A 19,113-nucleotide genomic window follows, 5' to 3' on the forward strand; every position below is an offset into this window, starting at 1 on the left:
TTAGACTTTGAAATCTGTGTCGCTGTTAGATTCCCAATACTAGAGTGGAGCGGCTGCTTGGTGCTGCCTTTTGTTTGTGAGACAGTCTCTTGTAGCCCAGGCTAGCTGCTGACTTGTAGTACTTCTTCTCTTGGCTTCCGTGAGAAATCTTAAACACACACACACACACACACACACACACACACACACACACACACATTGTTTTTCTTCATTTCTTTATTTTTATTTTTATTTTTTGGTTTTTTCGAGGCAAGGTTTCTCTTTGTAGTTTTGGTGCCTGTCCTGGATCTCTCTCTGTGGACTGGGCTGCCCTCAAACTCAGAGATCCTCCTGCCTCTGCCTCTCGAGTGCTGGGATTCAAGGCATGAGCCACCACCACCCGGCTTGCTTGCTTGCTTGCTTGCTTGCTTGCTTGCTTGCTTGCTTGCTTGCTTGCTTGCTTGCTTGCTTCCTTCCTTCCTTCCTTCCTTCCTTCCTTCCTTCCTTCCTTCCTTCCTTCCTTCCTTCCTTCCTTCCTTTCTTTCTTTCTTTCTTTCTTTCTTTCTATTACTTACTTACTGTTTTTTTCAAGATACACACATTGTTTTTCAAGACAGGGTTTCTCTGTGTAGCCTTGGCTGTCCTGGAACTCACTCTATAGACCAGGCTGGCCTTGAACTCACAGAGATCCTCCTGCCTCTGCCTCCCAAGTGCTGGGATTCAAGGCGTGAGCCGCCACCACCCAGCTTATTTTAATTAAGTGTATGTGTATGTCTGAAAGTCAATTTGTAAACATGAATGCAGTACCCACAGAGGCCAGAAAAACATGTCAGATCCCTGGAGCTGAAGAGTTCTAGGTGGATTTGATCCATCTGATGGGGGTGCTGGAAACTGAATTCAAGCCTTTCTTAACTGCTGAGCTCACTCCGAACTCATACAGATAGATACTAACTAAGACTAATATTCTCTATTGTTGAATGTCTGTATGACCACTTTCTAGGAATTCTAAAAGGTCAACTCGTGTCTTGAAGTTTTAGGAATGCCTATGACTTCTTTCTGGTTCTTGTGTTTGGACAAGGGCCTTACATGAGTGAGGCCAGTGCCCCACCACTATACTGTCTCCCAGGAGTCTCTTTATTTTTCATTTTGTGATGGTCTTCCTAAGTTGCCTAGGCTGACTGGTGAGGCTATATTCAGACTCACAGTCCTCTTACTGTACCCCCACCCCCACCCCCGTGCTTCTATTAGAGGCATGGAAATAAATATGTTCATATGCCCACCATGTGCATGCCTGGTGTCCAAGGAGGCCAGAAGAGGGTATTGGATCCCCTGGGACTAGAGTTACAGTTGTGAGCCATTGTGTGGGTGCTGGGAACTGAACCCAAGTCTTCCTCAAGAGTAGCAAGTTCTTTTAACTGCCAAGCCATCTTTCCAGCCACCTCAATTTGTTCTTCTTTATATTTGCATGTGCATTTGTGTGAATGCATTCCACATGTTTGCGGGTGCTGGAAGAGGCCAGATAAATGCATCGGATCCTCTGGAGCCAGAGTCACAGGCAGTTGTGAGCCTCTCTCTGCTGCTGTGGGAACTGAACTCAGCTTTATTGACTTATTTATTTTGCTATTTTTCTTTCATTAAGATTTACAAAGAAATATAATAAAAATGTGTGGTGACTCTGCATGGATTTACTCATTCAGCCTCAACAATTGCTTGTTCAGGACCAGTCTTGTTCCGTCTGCTCTCTTCCCTACCACTTTAAACCCACTGTTACGTGGTTTGATTTGTTTTTGTTGTATTGTTTATTTTCCCTGTGGTGGGGGGCGGTGGAGGCCAGGCTCTTCTGAGTGTTAGTCACGTGCTCTCTCTCTGCGGAGCTCCCTCTCTGGCTCTTTGTGGACTTGAAAGGAAATCTCAGATACATATTTCATCTGAAAGTACTTCAGAATATATCTGAGATACCTTCCATGTTGTTTTTGGAAATTATTTACTACTCAGAGGAAAGAAGGGACTTATATCTTGGCAGCTCGTGGTGCCTTCCTCATGGTGGTGAGGACTCTCACTCAGTTCCTCTTCCTTTCTTTTGGTGTGGGTGGATGCACATCTGTCCTTTTCTTGATGAACTCTGGGACCTGCTTGTCCATGGCCACATTGAGCAGCTCCAGAGCTCACTGTTACTTGGGAGCGGGGAGCAAAGCTACACACTTCTTAGGCCATGTCCCATATGAACTTGGTGTGCTCGCTCGGTGAGATGCCTCCAGCAGCAACTGCGCCGGCCTTGCCCATGGTAAAGTCCACAGCCATAGGGTAGCGCAGAACCATGCTGCAAGAGTGCAAGCCAGGCCCCGTTTGGTCTTCTCTGTACCTTAAGCTTGCTTGCCGTCCTCCAACCCACCTTTTGGGTCTGCCCGACAGCTTTTGGTGTGTATCTTTTGTTTGGGAACGGGGTCTCATGTAGCCCTGGTCTAGTGCTCACTGTGAAGACCGACTGCCCTTAAACTCACAAAAGATCCAATCTACCTCCTAAGCGCTGGGATTGTAGGCTTGTGCCTCCACACCTGGCCTGTTTATTTTGAGACAAAGTCTTACTATGTAGCCCTCAAGTCATGAAGATCCTCCTACCTGTGCCTTCCAAGTGCAAGGCTTTAAAGGTGTGTGCTACCATGCCTAGCAGGGTGGATTTTTACAAGTGTAAGCATTATTTTGCTTTTCTTTTGTAAAAAATAAATTACTGATTGTATGTTTACATTTTGCTGTCAAAAATTTTTTTAAAGTGCCACTATGTTAGATATTAGAAGTTTGGCAGTTTGGGCTGGAGCTGCATGTAGCTCTGTTGGTAGAATGCTTGCCTAGCATTCATGAAGCCCTGGGTTTTGTCCCATGCACCATATGAACTGGGCATGGTGGCCCCTTCCTGAATCCCAGCCCTGAGAAGGTCAGGGCAGGAAGATCAGAGTTTGAAAATGTAAAGGTAGGGAGTGAAACTGTTGTACCTGTATCCTCATTTCCAAGCAATACTGCCTATTATCGTCTTTCTTTGTATTCTGGCAGCTCTGTTGGGGAAAACCCAGCAAATGCCCCACAGCTCCGTAGATGTATCTAAGTAAAACTGTAAGAGCCTTTTGGGTACTTGTATTCCAAGACCGCTCCTGTTCCTCATTGTTAGTTCTTAAGCTAAGTGATGACACAGAGTTTAAGGCTGATTCTATATGTGAAAAGATTTCTCAAATTGATGATCAAGCAATAAGAACACAGAAGAACCAAGGCTGAGCCTGGTAATGTTTGTGTGTGCATGCTGTGTGTTCATGAGTGTGTATGTGTGTGTATATAGAGAGCAGAGGTTAATATTGGGTGTCTTCCTCTACTGCTTTCCACCTTGGTTTTTTGTTTGCTTTTGTGTTTTTTTTTTTTTTCTTTGTTGTTTTTAAGTTAGGGTCTTTCACTAGACCTGGAGCTCACCAATTTGGCTAGATCAGCTGGCTAGGGGACTCCAGGGTTCCTCCTCTCTTTTCCTCTTTACCAGTACTGGGATTACAAGTGTGTGCCACCACCTTTGCTTTTGACATGGGTGCTGGGGATCTGAACTCAAGTCCTCATGCTTGTTCAACATGCACTTTACCGACTGATCCATCAACTTTTGGAGTAGTAACTAGAATCTCTCACTATTAGAATGCACAGCGGTTCTGTTTGACCATGACAGGATGTTTTACATATCTGATCCCTTCCACTTTGTCCATTTCCCAGACACATGACAACACAAAAGACTACCACATATTTCCTGAAAATCTTGGATATAGTGCTGTTGCTTTTGAAAAACAATGATTATTACTTAAAGTGAGCCTGCAAGCTTTTATTAGTATATATTTTTAGTTGTTTCATGCATCTATTTATATGTTTATTGTATGGGGTGTGTTTGTGTCTCTGTGTGTGTGTGTGTGTGTGTGCGCTATATGGAGTAACAAACGGCTGTGAACCACCTGGCCTATATTCATATATATATATATATATATATATATATATATATATCTGCTGAGACTAGTTATTATCCTTATTACTTTAAACATTATTTTTAGTTATGTATATGGGTGGGGGTACAGGGAAGTTGTACATATGCATTCTGGTACCCACAGAGGTCAGAAGAGGGTGTTGGATCCCTGGAGCTGGAGTTGCAGGTGGTTGTGAACTGCTTAACGATGGTGATGGGAGCTGAACTCCAGCCATCTGAAAGAGCAGCTAGTGCTTTTAACCACTGAGCCAGCTCTCCAGCCCACTCACTAGTTTTGAAAACTGATTATTTCTAGAGGATTTGACTTTTCTTCCAATTTACTGATGTTTGTGTTTAAGAGCAACACGTTAAAAGGGGGCTGTTACCGTAAGAGGTAGTTGTAGTTAATTAGATGTAGATTCACCTTAGTTAGGGTTCTATTGCTGTGAAGAGACACCATGACCACAGCAACTCTTATAAAGGAAAACATTGAATTGGGGCTGGCTTACAGTTCAGAGGTTCAGTCCATTATCGTCATGGTGGCGTGCAGGCAGACATGGTGCTGGAGAAGGAGCTGAGAGTTCTATATCTTGATCTGCAGGAAGCAGGCAGAGAAACTACTGGCTTGAGCCTCTGAGACCTCAAAGCCCATCCCCTAGTCACACACCTCTTCCAGCAAGGCACTCCCTATGGACCCATGAGGGTCATTTTTATTCAAACCACCACAGTTAGTAATCAAAGGTAACTCTTTTTCTGAGAGAGGAAATGCCAATGGGGTGGGGCTTGACTCTGAGTTGGGAAGTCCTGAGATCAGATGGCAGTGTGCTGCATGGCACTGGAGACTGAGTGTTTGTTCTGAGGATCATCTCAGAAAGGCAGTCCCAAAGGTGGAGATGATTGGCTCTTACACAAACCATCTGTTTCCATAGTGAGTAAGTTTAGTTAGACTGTTCCACCAAACTACCCTCAGCTCTGGGCTCTGGACATGTGGGCTTCCTCTAAGAGCTGCTGAGTAAAAGACTAGCACTTTTTTACTGGCTTTTTGCTACTACTTGTAACTTCATGACATGACTGCCATTCTGATCACCAATTTAGATTACAGTTTAACTGAGACCAAATATTTCCTAAGTTTTTTGGCAGTAAGAATTGAACTTTGGTTCTTAGATATATTAGGCAAATGCTGTACTTCTGAGCTTCATTTTCAGTCTGGTACTTCATCATCATCATCATCATCATTTTGTAATGCAATCTTCATACTAGTTTCTTGGAGCACAAATTGAGTATAACTTACATGACACGAAGTGACAAGAACCTTGTCCAGGGTCACACCTAGACTTGGGGTCCTGTCTTTCCTCAGCACCTGGACTGCCTGTGTCTCCCATAGAAGTTGAGGTTGGACTGTTAAGACCTTGTTGTCATTGGACACATTAGTGCTTCTGAGTGACCCCCGCCCATTTAGCACAGCTAAGTGCTATGGTAGTTTAGAAGGAAATCCATGACCTGCAAGGGTAGGGTCTGTTGGTATAAACTACCCTGAAGCGGCCCCTCCCACTCTTCCCTGGGTTGCTGTTTATTCAGTCCAGCATGATATCTGCAGCTCATATATACCATGAAAAGTTCCAAAATACCTGCCTTATGCTGCTGGTTATGTGTGTTTTCAGTTTACCCCCCCCCCCCCACACACACACACACTCACTCCCCGTCACCATGAGTGAGTCAAGTGATGAGTCAGTGGAAATGTTTGCGGTGTCTGGCGCGACATCACAGTGGTGGCTGAAACTCCAGCGTGAGAGCACCTGATTTGGTGATTTTCTGTGTAGATGGGGTTTGCCCGTTCACTTGTCAGAACTGTACGTCCTATGCACTTTGCTTGCCGGTCTTTCTGTAGCAGGTTCCATGACTATTTTTATTAAGTAGAAGCTAGAAGGAAACCATGCTTTCCTGGTTAAGTCAGAGGGCTTTCCACAATATTTCCCTACACTGCCCTGCCTGGTTTGACAACCATTACAAGCTAGCTATTATCACCTAGCCCTCCTCTATTTTAAACGTTGACTAGCTGCTGTAATGTGAAAGATAGCCAGATAATTTAACCTGTTTCCCGAGGCATGGAACAAGTTCAAATCTCCCTGGAGAGCTGACACACCTACCCTCCAGGCTCAGTGTTTTCCTGCATGTGGAGCGGGGGTCTATTTGGAGTCCCTAAAGTAGAAGGTATTATGGTCTATGCCGTTTGAATATATGTTCTCTAGGTCAGAGAAGACCACCAGTTTGCACTTCCCTGTCCACCAGCCTCTCTATTAGAGAGACCAGAAGCAGCAAGGATTAAGCACACTTTATCCAGCCAGGGCATTAGGCTTAAAAGTAGAGTTCTTTCTAGACTATCATAGTATGACAACAGTTTGGCTCCTCTTTTTCCCCCCCCTTAGGGCTGCGACTTAAACTCAGACCACACACACACTATATTGGTCACACCAGCCCTCATTTCCTTTTTCTGTAGTTTATTTTCTAGATAAATCTGTATATTAGCTAACCCGAATCCTGAACCACTGTTTTTAACTCTGGAGTCTTCAGAGTGAAAGCTGCTGTGATCTCACCGTAGAGAACACTGAAAACTGGTACAGCATTGGTGCTTCTGGATGTTTAACTGTTTGTTTTACTATTGCTTTAAACAATTTGTCTCCCCCTTCCCCATAAGCTTATAAGATGCCCAGGGTAGCAGAATTCCTCCCATCTCTGTTGGCCTCCTTTTCTTCATGGACCCAGCAAATGGAGCTTGGTGCTCTATACCGTCCACGCCTGCTGTTGTGGGCAGTGAAACATTTAAGGAGAGGAGGACAAGCAGGTTAACTGGAGCGTATGTGCGTACTTCATGTTAGGACTGGCTGGCTGGCTGAACTCCAGGCCTGTCCTGGGTATTAACCAGTTAGAGTGATAGCTTATTCTTAAAAACAAAACAACCCCAGTTACTCCCTCTGTTTCACCACTAACAAGTCTTACTGGTAATCCTTACCATATCCGCAGCAGGTTTGTTTGCTTGCATGTGTTTTCTGGGATAAGATCTGATAGTTTCTTTTTTTTTTTTTTTTTTTTCTGAGACAGCATTTCTCTGTGTCATACTGGTTGTCCTGGAACTTGCTCTGGCCTCGAACTCACAGAGACCTGGGCCTGCCTCTGCCCCCTGCGTCCTGGGATTAAAGGGGTGTGCTAGCTGCCCAGCTGCGGGTTTCTTTTGATGGTCTCTGAAAAGGAGTGGGCTCTATCCTCTAGCACAGAGAACTTGTGAGCTCCTCTTTGTGACCTCCTGACAGCTTGGCAGTTTACATCAGGCCTTCCTGCTCTCCAGGGTCAGGGATGCAGATGGGGTTGGCACCATACTGTAGGATAGTGGAAGGGCCTTGGCCAGGTGTGGGCAGTGAGTCTGCTCCAGCACATCTGCCCTCTGCCTGCATACCTCGGACAGGCCACTCTGTCATGCACTGCGCAATAGAAGGCAGGAAGTGAGAGACAGGAAGGGCTTCACGGAGCCTGGACCGAGCCCTCAGGGCTGGTAGGGAAGGTACACCAGGAGACTTAGCAGCCAGGAGGGGTGGGAACAAGACCACCCAAGAGCAAGAGCTGGCCGGCATGTGTGCTATGGGAAGTTTGCCTTGGCTTGCTCTCTCTGACCTGTCAGATGTGGAGGGGACCTGGAAGCCAAGCCTGGGAGGATGTGTGTGGGAAGGACGTCTCTCCTCCACCTATTTAACTGCCTAAGACAAAAATGAAGGGTTATTTATTTATTTTTTATTATATTTATTTACTTATTAGTGTGTGTTTGTGTGTGTGGAGCACACACACCATGGTGAGTGTGTGGTACTGTGGCCTGTGGAGCCATATAGCCAGCTGATTTGTTTTTAATGTGTGTGTGTGTGTGTGTGTGTGTGTGTGTGTGTGTGTGTGTGTGTGTAAGTAAGTGTGTGTATGTATGTGTGTCTGTCTGTCTGTCTGGTCAGAAAAGGGCTTCTGATCCCCTGGAGTAACAGATGGTTTGAACCACAGGTGGGTGCTAAGAAACAAACCCATGCCCTTCTGTAGGAATAGCAAGTGCTCCTAAGTGTGAGCCATCTCTCCAGCCAGTGTCTGTTTTCGTGTTTTGAAATGTACTGCCAGACTTGAGAGGTACCTTTTTGTGTGTGTCTTCTGGAGCAGGAAGTCACACACCGGGCTGGGTGCAGCCCCATTTCTGTCTTAGGAGTAGGAACTCAGCCATATTTGTCATCTACAGCTGTTTGTGACTATTGTCACATTGCTGGGGCAGAGTTGAGTGGTGAGACAATGACCATGATGATCTTTACAGATTGACAGGTTCTAGCCCGTCTCTTACATGTTCACCCTTTTCCTGTTTTCTGCTTCATTCAGTACAGAATGTCCCTATGGTCCTAGATAGTTTCATTTGAATCTTGTTTTTTATGAGTTATAAACTCCGGAGCTTTTCAGTTCCCTGGAAAGTGGGTTGTGCACCCACCTGCCCTCCAGAGGTAGCAGCGACATTGGGCACTGTGGTGGTGGCAGTAGGGTCACATCTTTACTCCTGTCCTCAACAGGCAGGCACAGCACAGGCATTGCCCCAGCTACTGAACTGTCTTTGCTTGAGCAACAAATTCTGTGATTAAATTTCTAAGAAATTCTTAGGACACTGGTAGTGAAGCCCAGTGGTAGAGTGCTGACCTAGCATGTGTGAGGACCTGACTTTGAGCCCTAACCCAGCAGCAAACCAAGACAGCACCAAAACCCCACCAGGATAGTCACTCCGTAATCACATTAGGCAAATGTGGAAGTATGCACCAGTAATGTGAGACTCCAAGAGGCTGAGGCAGGAGGATCACTTGCTTTAGTCAGCTTCGATGACATACAAAAACCACACTCAAAAAAAGATAAAATTCTTAGAGGCCAGTGATTAGACAGAACTTAGAAAGAGTAGTAGTTTTTTCCACTAGGATGTGCTTTAAACCCCTGTGGTAATAAACAAAGATTACAGCAAGCCTGCCACCCTCCACCAAAACAGCGTGCCCAGTTTGTCAAGTACAAGGAAAGACCTAAGACTCTAAGATACAGGAAGGACTCAGTCAGCGGGTCTGACTTGGCTTTGCGAAGTAGCAAACGTACAACAAATTTGCAAAGTAAAAGCATGTTTGTGCTGATTCTGTTGTGCGTGACTGTTCTGTCTATGGTAAAATTTGGCCTTTACATATGCTTTAACCTGAATGAAATTGTCCTTGTTTCCTTCCAGCCATGGTCTGAAAAAGTTCTTTAGCTGCCGTGGAATAGCGATTGCAGTTGAGTATTTTTGGAAGCTTGGCAACAGAAACATCACTGTGTTTGTCCCACAGTGGAGAACAAGGCGAGATCCTAATGTCACAGGTGAGGCCCAGTGACTTTCCATATTTCTGGTTAGATATTTAATGAACTGGCTTCAAATTTCAAAACATTTCAACTCTTAGAATAGAATCGTGCACATGGGCAACAGCTTGAATGACGAGATTCTAAATTGGTTCTGTCTGGTAAAGTAGCAGTTGAAAACTCGGTGTGGTGGTCCACACCTGTAATGTCAGCACTCAGGATGGAGCAGGAAGATCAGAGCCATCCTTGGCTCCGCAGTATCGGTCAGTATCAGTTGAGGAGTGTTGTAGTGTAAACGGGAGTGATTAGGAAGGGTGGAAGGCTAGTGGAGCTGTTAGAAAGTGCGCGTCTCCACTGGGTTGGGCTTCTGAGTATATAAAGGGTATTTTTAAATAGTTGCCTGGTCAGTTCCGTGCCTCCAGATACATCCTTTCAGTAGTCCGATGCCTTACTAGGAGTCCTTTCTGTGTGCCGTACCCTGCACACACGGCAAACCTGCAGGCCCCCCACAAAGGTTTGAACTGCAGCGAGACACCCAGAGAACTGTGAGGTGGCTGTTGTCTTAGGCCCTCACAGAGACAAGGGGAAAGGGCCGTGGCAGAGTACATGAGGGCACCTAGAAAGCCAAGGCGACATGGGGAGGGGGCGACATATGTGGTTATAGATTCATCAGTACAGAGACAGGAAGTGACATTTAGTTACTAGAGAGGTGGAAGCGCTGAAGCCACTTCGCTCCGGAGTGTCCCCAGCTTCCTTTATCCACACGGAGCGAGGCAGATTCACTCCTTTTCTAGCCAAGTCTCAGTGCATACACACTGGGCAGCTCTGAGGTAGGAGACCCCCAATTTGGGCAGGTCAGCTCAGGTCACTGGCAGCTGCTTTGGTAGGAAATGCAAACCCAGGGATCTTATGCATCAGCTCTCCGCTTCTCTTGCCTGTGACTGCTCTTCCACAGGACTGCATTGGCCCTCCGTTCTGTCACTGCTCATGCCTGTGACAATCAGTCAAGACTTGTACAGACAACTAAGTAATTAGGAGAGGAGGCTACACTCGGGCTGGGGAGTACGCAGCCTTCCTTGACTGGAGCAAAGCAGTCTGCTCCTGCTGCTGCCTCTGCTTCCAGAGGGCTCTTCCCCTTCCCACTCCCACTCTTTGGGGGACTCCTGTCATTTCTTGTTATGTATTCTACTTGTAATATTTACCTTTGGAAAGGTTCTTGGGGGCAGGATTAATTAATTACAGGCTTATGGTTTAGTCTTAATAGGCAAATGAGTTTAACATTGGTTGGTTGGTTGGTTGTTTAAAAACTACCCAGTCAGTTCATAAGTAGAATTTGCCTGAGTATTGAGTCTTACTTGATTTTTTTTTTCTTCTTCATCTGGTGAGTTAGTAAAATTGAGTCAGTAGGAAAAAAGATTTTCTGCAAGTCCCCAAGTTAAATATTTGGGTTTGCATTCATTTATTTACACATCTGGGAAGATAGCCTTTGCTGAATACATATCAACTTCTTCCATGAACAGAACAGCACTTCTTAACCCAGCTCCAGGAGCTTGGAATATTATCTTTAACTCCTGCCCGGATGGTCTTTGGAGAAAGAATTGCTTCTCATGATGACAGGTATGAAGGGCTGTTTTCCTTCCCAAGGTGGGAGTGGGGTGGTGAGGAGGCAGCTACCTGCCACCAAACAGGTGTATACTGAAGGTCACTCTAGGCTCATGCACTCTGTGAGGTTAGGAATGGTACCAAACCACTACTGTGTTAGGTGTGGTTTGCTTTAATTAGTAAAGCATGTCTGAGGTGAGAAAAGGCAGGTACGTGTAGTTGGGTTTCCTTTTTTTTTTTTTGAGACAGGGTCTCACCATGCAGCCCCTGGCCTGGAACTCACTATGTAGATCATAGATGTGAGTGGATGTCTGCGTTTCAGGCCAGCCAGGGTTATGTGGTGAAATCCCCACCCCCCAAAAGGAGGAATTTTGACTCCAAGCTTACCCAGTGCTATGTAGTTTTACACCTGTTCAGGTGCTGCCCTGTAAGGAGTCACAGGCATGGTGTCTGGGGCCCCGGGGCTGACTCGTCTCTTCCTTCTCTACATTAATTATCCTGTCCATTTCCACACTCTTCCCAATGCGAGCACTGCTTTACTCTTACCCACGGTGGTCTGTGGTTGATGGGACAGAGGTGACTTAGGGCCACTACCAACATTCACTCACTGAAAGAGATGGGGTTAGATGGGGCGCATCCAGGTGTGAGAAGAGCTGGGAGAGGGCGGCACGTGAGTCAGAGCAGTCCCAGGAATCTGTCCTGGAAGGGCATTTCTTGTCTGCACTGCCGCAGCTCGGGAGCCCTGGGCAGCTTGGGTGAAAAAGCAGTTAGACCAGTAGGCCCAGGAAAAGCCTGCAGGTTTCTACCACCGCAGCTCTCTTCTCACAACCAGGGATTCAGACCCAGGCATAGACGTGCAGATGAAGCTTCGGCTTGGCTCAGGGTCTCAGAGAACATAGTTGTGTGTCCTGGTGGGCAGTGTGAGAAGCCTCACTATCTACTTTTACTGACGTCCGGGCAGAAAGCACATTGGCATTCATGTCCTGTAGAAATAAACTGAAATGTTCATTAATAAGGAACTCAGCCAAGTGTGGTGGCTCAAACCTGTAATTTCAGCATTTTAGAGTCAGAAGCAGAAGGCTCAGGAATTCACAGTCATCTCAGTGCATAGTGAATCCTAAGCTACCCTGGAATACATTCCTGAGTTCCTGTGGCGGGGGGGGGGGGGGGGGGGGGGTGAAAATAAACCAAAGCAAAACCGACTTTCCAAGGTTCCTAAGCTTGGGAACTGTGGAGTTAAGTCCTAGCTAGGAGTCCTTGCCACTGCTAAGAAGAACAGCCATTTCACCTTGGACTCCATGAGCTATGTTTTGTTTCACTACCTTTGTTCTTAGTCTAGAAATAGCATTTCCAGTATCTTCACAGTCTTTGTTCTGTTTTGCTTTTTAAGAGAGATTCTCACTATGTAGCTCTGGCTGTTCTGGAACTCCATCTAGACTAAGCTGACCTCAAACTCACAGATAACTGCCAGCTTCTGCCTCCCAAGTGCTGGTCTTAAAGGTGTGCACCACTATGCCTGGCCACTCATAAAGATTTTAAGAGGGTTTAAACAGGGATAATCTTCAACAACAAAACAAAATCCTTTATTATTTACTTCTTACTCCTTCATCACCATGTACATGAGACCCTGTGTTCTATCCCTAGCCCCTGGTAAGCCAGGTGTAATGATACACACCTGTAACCCCAGCACCAGAAGGTCAGGGTCAACTTCACCTACTTAGCTCAAGGCCAACCTGTGAGACTTAAGACCCTGTCTCTCAAACACAGGGCTGGGAGTTCAGTGATAGAGTCCAAAAGAGTCCCCAGTTCTCCAAAAGGCAGTGAGTAACCCCAAAACGGCAGTCTTTGCTCTCTCAAGCTGGACTATAGAAGAACTTCTGTCAGAGACAAGCTCACATATGCAGCATTCCTGCCTACCAGAAAGGGCCACTTCCCTTGGCTGTGCCCGTGATTACCTAGCAAACCCCAAGTTAACCTGGGCTCCTCCAGTCCCCAGTAACATGTCCATGTTATGAATATCAGAGCCCCATGCTAAACTCACTCTTCTCCCCTCCACTGTGCTAGCTCCCACGCTGGCCCCACTCTTCAGAATGGCAAGCCACCCCTCTCTCCATATTCGTTCTTTCCAGCTTCTCTCTGTGTCAAATCTCTACTGACCCCTACTTCCCAGCCCCATCTGAGAAATAGCCCTGATCATGGCCAGTCTGCTTCTCTCTCTCTCTGCTCTGGACTCCTCCAGATGCCCCTGGCTGTCCTCCCCCTGCCATCCAGCCCTGGAGCAGCTGTCTTGGTGGTGTTTTGCTGTGCCCTCACTCACACTTGCCTGCCGCCAGGCCCCTAGTTTGATCCCAGCACGACTAACACTGTTTTAAAACTGCAAACACCACGTCATCACCATATGTCCTTTCATCACCGAGTAAATGTCTCTATGTAGGCCAAAATGATGATGTCTTCTTAAAGCGAAGCAGAAAATGAATTGTTTTTTTAAATTGCAAAGCTGACTGCCAACTAACATTGAAGTAAACTCAGCCAGCTGAGCAACTGAAAGCTGAAAGATTTCACAGGCTGTTACCTTTAACTTGTCCTCTCCTCAAGTCCTCAAGCATTGTTACCACAGTTTATTGGTGGGTCTTTGATAGAAAATATAGGAATCATAGTTGAAATCATTTTTGTATGATTAGATTGCATGAAAAAAAGTTGTTTTATAATCACACTTATAATTCCAGAGATACTCATTATTTATCCATCTTCAGTTGACAGGGATCTACTTCTGTGTGTCCCGCCTTGTTTAAACTGGCTGTTTTCCTAAGAAGAGGAAACCCTTTCATTTCCTTAGCACAGCTTCTCTCAGCCAGGCATGCTGTTTGCTCATTGTGAACTAACTCTCTTGTTACCATAGGTTCCTGCTACACCTAGCGGACAAGACTGGGGGTATCATTGTTACAAATGATAACTTCAGAGAGTTTGTGACTGAGTCCGTGTCCTGGAGAGAAATTATTACAAGAAGGTAATCTTTTCTCCTTTGCTTTCATGGGAAGTTTGTTGTTTACTTCTTCTTTGCATTTACCTCACCGTGGGCTTGCCAGGGTAGTGGGCTCAGGAAAGTTGCAGGCACACAAATAAGAAAACAGTGTTAGCCGGGCGTTGGTGGTGCACGCCTTTAATCCCAGCACTCGGGAGGCAGAGCCAGGCGGATCTCTGTGAGTTCGAGGCCAGCCTGGGCTACCAAGTGAGCTCCAGGAAAGGCGCAAAGCTACACAGAGAAACCCTGTCTTGAAAAACCAAAAAAAAAAAAAAAGAAAGAAAGAAAGAAAACAGTGTCACTAAATGGTTAAGAGAAAGAGAACGCTTGCTGCAAACGTTGGATGAAAATGAATTACTTTGGACATTTTCAGCCCTGTGTTGCTAAAAAGGTCTTGGTGATGGGTAGAGGAGAGGTGACCTTTGACCTGGTGGGCACAGTTGATGAGTTGCTGAACTTGTCCGACACTGTGGTGTGTGTTAGACTCAATTCTACATACAAGGAGGCTCAAACCAACCCAATGGCTTCAGACCTCACAGAAGCAACTCAGAAACCAAAATGTGCACCACAGGCCTAGACACTAGGGTTTTTCATTGAATTTCGTTTTATGTATTCATTATTTGAGACGGGAGCTCACTGTAGCTCTGGCAGGCTCCACCTCTCCTGCCTCTGGAGTCCCAGGATTAAAAGCAGGTACCACCATCGCCAGTCGGTTCTTTATGTCTTGTACGGTGCTAGACCCCGTGGTCTCTGGTGTGCCTGGCAAGACTTTCCTGCGGAGAAGGCCCAGGTCCCCTGTCCTGGATGAGGGATGCCGGATCACCCTTGGGTTTCTCTGCCTGGGGTGCTGTTTTCACTTTTAAATAGCAGAGGTTTGCCTGTGAACACACTTGTTTTCAGTTTCACTTTGGCACACCTGCTGAGTCCCAAGCAGAATATCTTTAATCGTGTTTGCTCATCTGGTAGAAAATACTGGCTGGCGTCTGGAGGAGATCTGTGGGCAGCTGAGGAAAGCTTCTAGCATGGCTGTGTCCACAACAGAAGTAAAACGGATTCACTTGCATATGGGGTTGCTTCTCCTCAGTTAGCAGTCAGAAATTTTAGATTGACTACTGCCCCCAATGGGGTGGCTCCTTTGAGAGCTTCCATTTCCTACAGCAGTGAAGGGTACTGATGGTCAGCACTGTGGCTTTCTGTGTTGTAGACTGCTTCAGTACACGTTCGTGGGGGACATATTTATGGTTCCTGACGACCCTCTGGGGAGAAACGGACCTCGGCTAGAAGAATTTCTTCGAAAGGAGGGCTTTCTTAGGTATTTCTGTGTACCCTTGTATGTCAAAGGTTTTTTATTTTAACCAAATGTTGTGCTTTGGAACAAATGCTGTCCTTGAAAACTAGAAATGGCATTTAATTTTGTTTTAAGCCTTAATTAGACGTAGTGCTATGTGACCGATGGAGAAGCCAGCCGAGCACCCCAAGGCTAATCTTCAGTGTGGTCTTTTCAGTTTTGTTTGGCCTGCCTACCTGCCTGCTGCCTTAGACTGTTTCCTCTGTGTCGGCAGGCTGAGTCCAAACTCGGATCCTGCTGCCTGGGGTCTAGGCCTGCCCTGTGTGTGGGGGGGCTCCTTTTCGTTTTAATCCTAAAAGAACACAGACATTCTGAGGGCCTCAGAAGAAGCTGGTTTCCAAGCCGGGGAGAACTTGTCCATCACTGCTGCCCGGGTTCACTGTGTAGGATTCTTTCCCATGTACCTTTCTGCAGTGCTGACGGGTCCTGCTTAGGACTCAGTGCAGGGGTGGGGAGGTGGGGGTAGGGATGAGGGGTGACAGCTACTGTTTACCATCACTGAATGGGAAAGCCTGCCTGCTTATTTGTCTGACACTGGCAGGTAGAGGTTATTTCTATGTTCAGAATTCTCAGGTGACCTTGTTAACCACAGCCTCCTTCATGCGAACCCAGTGGCAGACCTTCTCTGTTTTAAAAACAAAATCAGCTATATTTCTGTGGACCTCCTGGCAGGTTTTTGCATGGGGTTGGTCTGGGTACCTAAAAAGAGAAGGCACACTCTCTCCCATCTTTCAAGGCTGCTAATCGTCACTTATAGCATGAGCCTTTGGGACCATCAGTTTGAACTTGATGGTGCACCAGGACGGGTTGATTTCCACCCAGGGATCTTCTATAATGGAGACCAGCACACTTGGAGCTTCCTGATCTTGTGATCATTTCTCTGTGAGCCTTTGGTTTTTACACAGTTGAGGTGTTAACTCAGACAGGGTTATCTGACCACACCACAGAAGCGGCAGCCTGCTGGACACTGTCTAGCTCATCCCCCAATCCCACGTCTTACACTGGAAATCCTGGTAGCATTTCAGGCCTCAAGGCCTGTGTTTGAGGCTGCGTAGGCCCTATGCTGAGCCGAGGCCTGGGTCAAGCTAAAGGTGGATTCTTCGCTACCTGTTCTGTTTCTTCAGTAGCCCGGTGGCAGGATCAGCCCTGCTGGTCATTTCCCCTCTCACGTAGTGTCATCTCAGAGTGCTTGGTGGCACTTGCCGTCACTCTCTCATGAGAGGATGCTGTTTGGAAGGTTTGCAGCCTGTTGAACTTCTGAAGTTAGTGGCGCTATTAGTTCTCAACTCCAGCTAGAATCGGTGGGTTTTGAAGCGGGGCAGGCGCCCCCTGGGTGCATACACAACACCATGTGCACATGCTTGGAGGGCACACATGCCCCAGCCAGACTCACCAGGGGCAGGGATTCCATGAGCCTGGTGGAGTTGCCTCTGCCCGGGGGATGCCTCTGCCCAGGTCTGCCAGCTGACACTGCCCACAGTCGATACCTGCAGAAGAGCAGGGACCTTTCCGGAGCAGCAGTTGGGGCCTGCCCTCAGACAGCCGACTGGGAAGGGGCTGTCCGTCCTAGGGTGCTTGTTCCCCCGTGGGTCTGGAAGTGGTGCCGGTGCCCTATAGGCCACTCTGTGGGGTGGGGGCTGGTTTCACCTCCCCACGGCTCTCAGGCCTTCAGAAACCATAGAACTAGCCTGTAGCCCCTCAATGTCAGCCATAGGTGCTTTGAAGGGTTTCTTCCTGCCTCTCTCACCATAATCCCTTCATCCACAGAGACATGCAGCCACTACTCAATGCCCTGCCAAATGTGGACACGTTTGACCCTGGCTTCCGGAGCCCCAACACCCAGGTAGTCAGCACCAGCCACCAGCCTCCTTCCCGAAACCAGGGAGCCTCTTCAAGCTCTTGGCTTCCTCAGCAGCCCCACTTCACACCCCTGGTCACCCTCCCCAGTATACAGCAGAACATTCTCATGCCAGCACAGAGATCTTCTGCGGAGACCAGCGAGCTGAGGGAGGCCCTGCTGAAGATCTTCCCTGACTCTGAGCAAAAACTGAAGATCGACCAGATCCTGGTAGCTCATCCCTACATGAAAGACCTGAATGCCCTTTCTGCCCTGGTATTGGACTGAAGGCTGGCCTGAGAGCCCCCTGATGCTGGGGACCAGAGGGAGCTGCCAACTCTGGGAGGTACCTTAGTGGGAAGAAGCCTTCCCAGAGTGAACATTGCTGTGCTGGATAGGAAAAGGAGGAAGGAAGATGTTTTATGTATACAAAAATCTGGATTTTCAAAGCCAGCTTTTTTCTATATATAAATTATGCTGCTATTACAGATTTAACATTTTCTGTAAAGGAAAGTACATTTTCTGCCTGTTCAGAACTGTTTCATAGCAGTTACTCTTGAGTGTATTTACAATTTTATGTTTTTTAAACTATTTTCCTTAAAGCTGAAGAAAAATTGACAAATGAATATGGTTAGCCTTTCTAAATAAAATTAAAAAAGAAAAAAAAAAAAAAAGGAGTTGCTTCCTTAAGGAAAGCAGACCTCTTAAAGTATATTTTCTTGAGGTGATCTGTCCTGTCCACTCCATGGTGTGTGCACCCCTGCCTTCCTCCTTGGAGTCGGCCTGCTTTGTTCTTGTGGGTCTTCTCAGCAGGCCACTGTGAGAGTGCAGAAGTGGAGCCGCAGATGGCACTTGGTGCCTGACTAATGAGTGACAAGACAAAAGCCGACTCTGAAGAGCGGGGGAGACGTTTCAGAGTCCATCCAGCCCCATCTTCTTCCCCTCCGCTGGACAGAGAAGGGAACTGAGTCCTAGCACACTCCACTGGCCTAGCTCCTTACTGCACTCACCAGCCAAGGCCGACGTGCGCCCGGCCTGACGCCTCAGAAGGCGAGGCAGGATTGGAGGATCTGGTGTGGAATCCCTTACTGTGGCCAGCATGAGTCCACAGCCCACAAGTATGGGAAAGACCCCATGTGGACTTGTACAGCTTTGCCAAAAAGTTTTCTATTCTCAAGGATGACCCAAGCCAATAAATAGCATTAGTGGTTTCAGAAGGGGTCTCAAAGCCCTGCTAGCTCCCTCTTTTGTCTTTCTAGAGGTCTCTTAGCAGCTCTTCCTGAGTCTTTCAGAACCAGTTACTCAGTATTGTCTCTTCTCAATGTGGCTTGAATTCAGTGTCTGAGAAACTTTCCTGGTCATTCTTAGCATCTTGACTCTCGCCCAGACCTTTAAAGGGCTTTGTGTTTTCCATCCGTGCTGTCTCCCGGCCCTCATGATCAACCCCGCTGCCCTGTAGATTGTGTCTTTCCTAGTCCCACAATTAGTAACCAAGGACTTGGTGCTGGTTTGTTCTCCGTGGTGCAGGGACTGTGTAGATCACAGGATGCTGTCACCATGTATGTATCTTGGTTTCATTTGATCCTTGCATCCCTCAGGAGATGAACACAGAGCTTTCTAGGTGGCCACACACTTATACTTCAGTCATGTTCTCCGGAACTCGTTGATGATACAACCTGCTGGGGAGCTGTGTATCATCTGTCGCTTGGGGGTTTGAGACCTGCAGCCTATCTAAGTAGAAAACATAGACTTTTGGCAAGGTCCAAGAGTAGACCCACCCCAGCCTGCCACCCTGTGCCCTAGCTTTGGAGCAGAGCAAAGGTGCCAAGGTGGGGCTGTCCCCCCGGCCTCCTGGTCTACTCAGTCCCAGTTCAGCATTCCTGGGAAGCAGGAGAGCTGGGGTGCTCCGCAGGTGCCTCATCCTGATGCTGGCAGGGAGGAAGGAGCACAGGCTTTCCTCAGCT

The 19,113-nt window shown here is 47.1% G+C and overlaps 1 protein-coding gene across 2 annotated transcripts in view; it reads left to right on the forward strand.

Moving 5' to 3' along the window:
* N4bp1 (NEDD4 binding protein 1) overlaps positions 1 to 17,791 on the forward strand; it is a 41,565-nt gene extending 23,774 nt beyond the window's left edge. For both annotated transcript variants that reach the window (XM_076571766.1, XM_076571768.1), the window contains exons 3-7: positions 9,231 to 9,361; positions 10,861 to 10,957; positions 13,842 to 13,949; positions 15,169 to 15,276; positions 17,080 to 17,791. In XM_076571766.1, coding sequence (XP_076427881.1) covers positions 9,231 to 9,361; positions 10,861 to 10,957; positions 13,842 to 13,949; positions 15,169 to 15,276; positions 17,080 to 17,437 — 802 coding nt within the window. In that variant the 3' untranslated portion in view covers positions 17,438 to 17,791. The remainder of the gene's footprint in view (positions 1 to 9,230; positions 9,362 to 10,860; positions 10,958 to 13,841; positions 13,950 to 15,168; positions 15,277 to 17,079) is intronic.
* The last annotated feature ends 1,322 nt before the right edge of the window (positions 17,792 to 19,113 follow it).

The sequence above is a fragment of the Peromyscus maniculatus genome, chromosome 5 (assembly GCF_049852395.1).
Source record: "Peromyscus maniculatus bairdii isolate BWxNUB_F1_BW_parent chromosome 5, HU_Pman_BW_mat_3.1, whole genome shotgun sequence".
NCBI classification, from domain to species: Eukaryota; Metazoa; Chordata; class Mammalia; order Rodentia; family Cricetidae; genus Peromyscus; species Peromyscus maniculatus.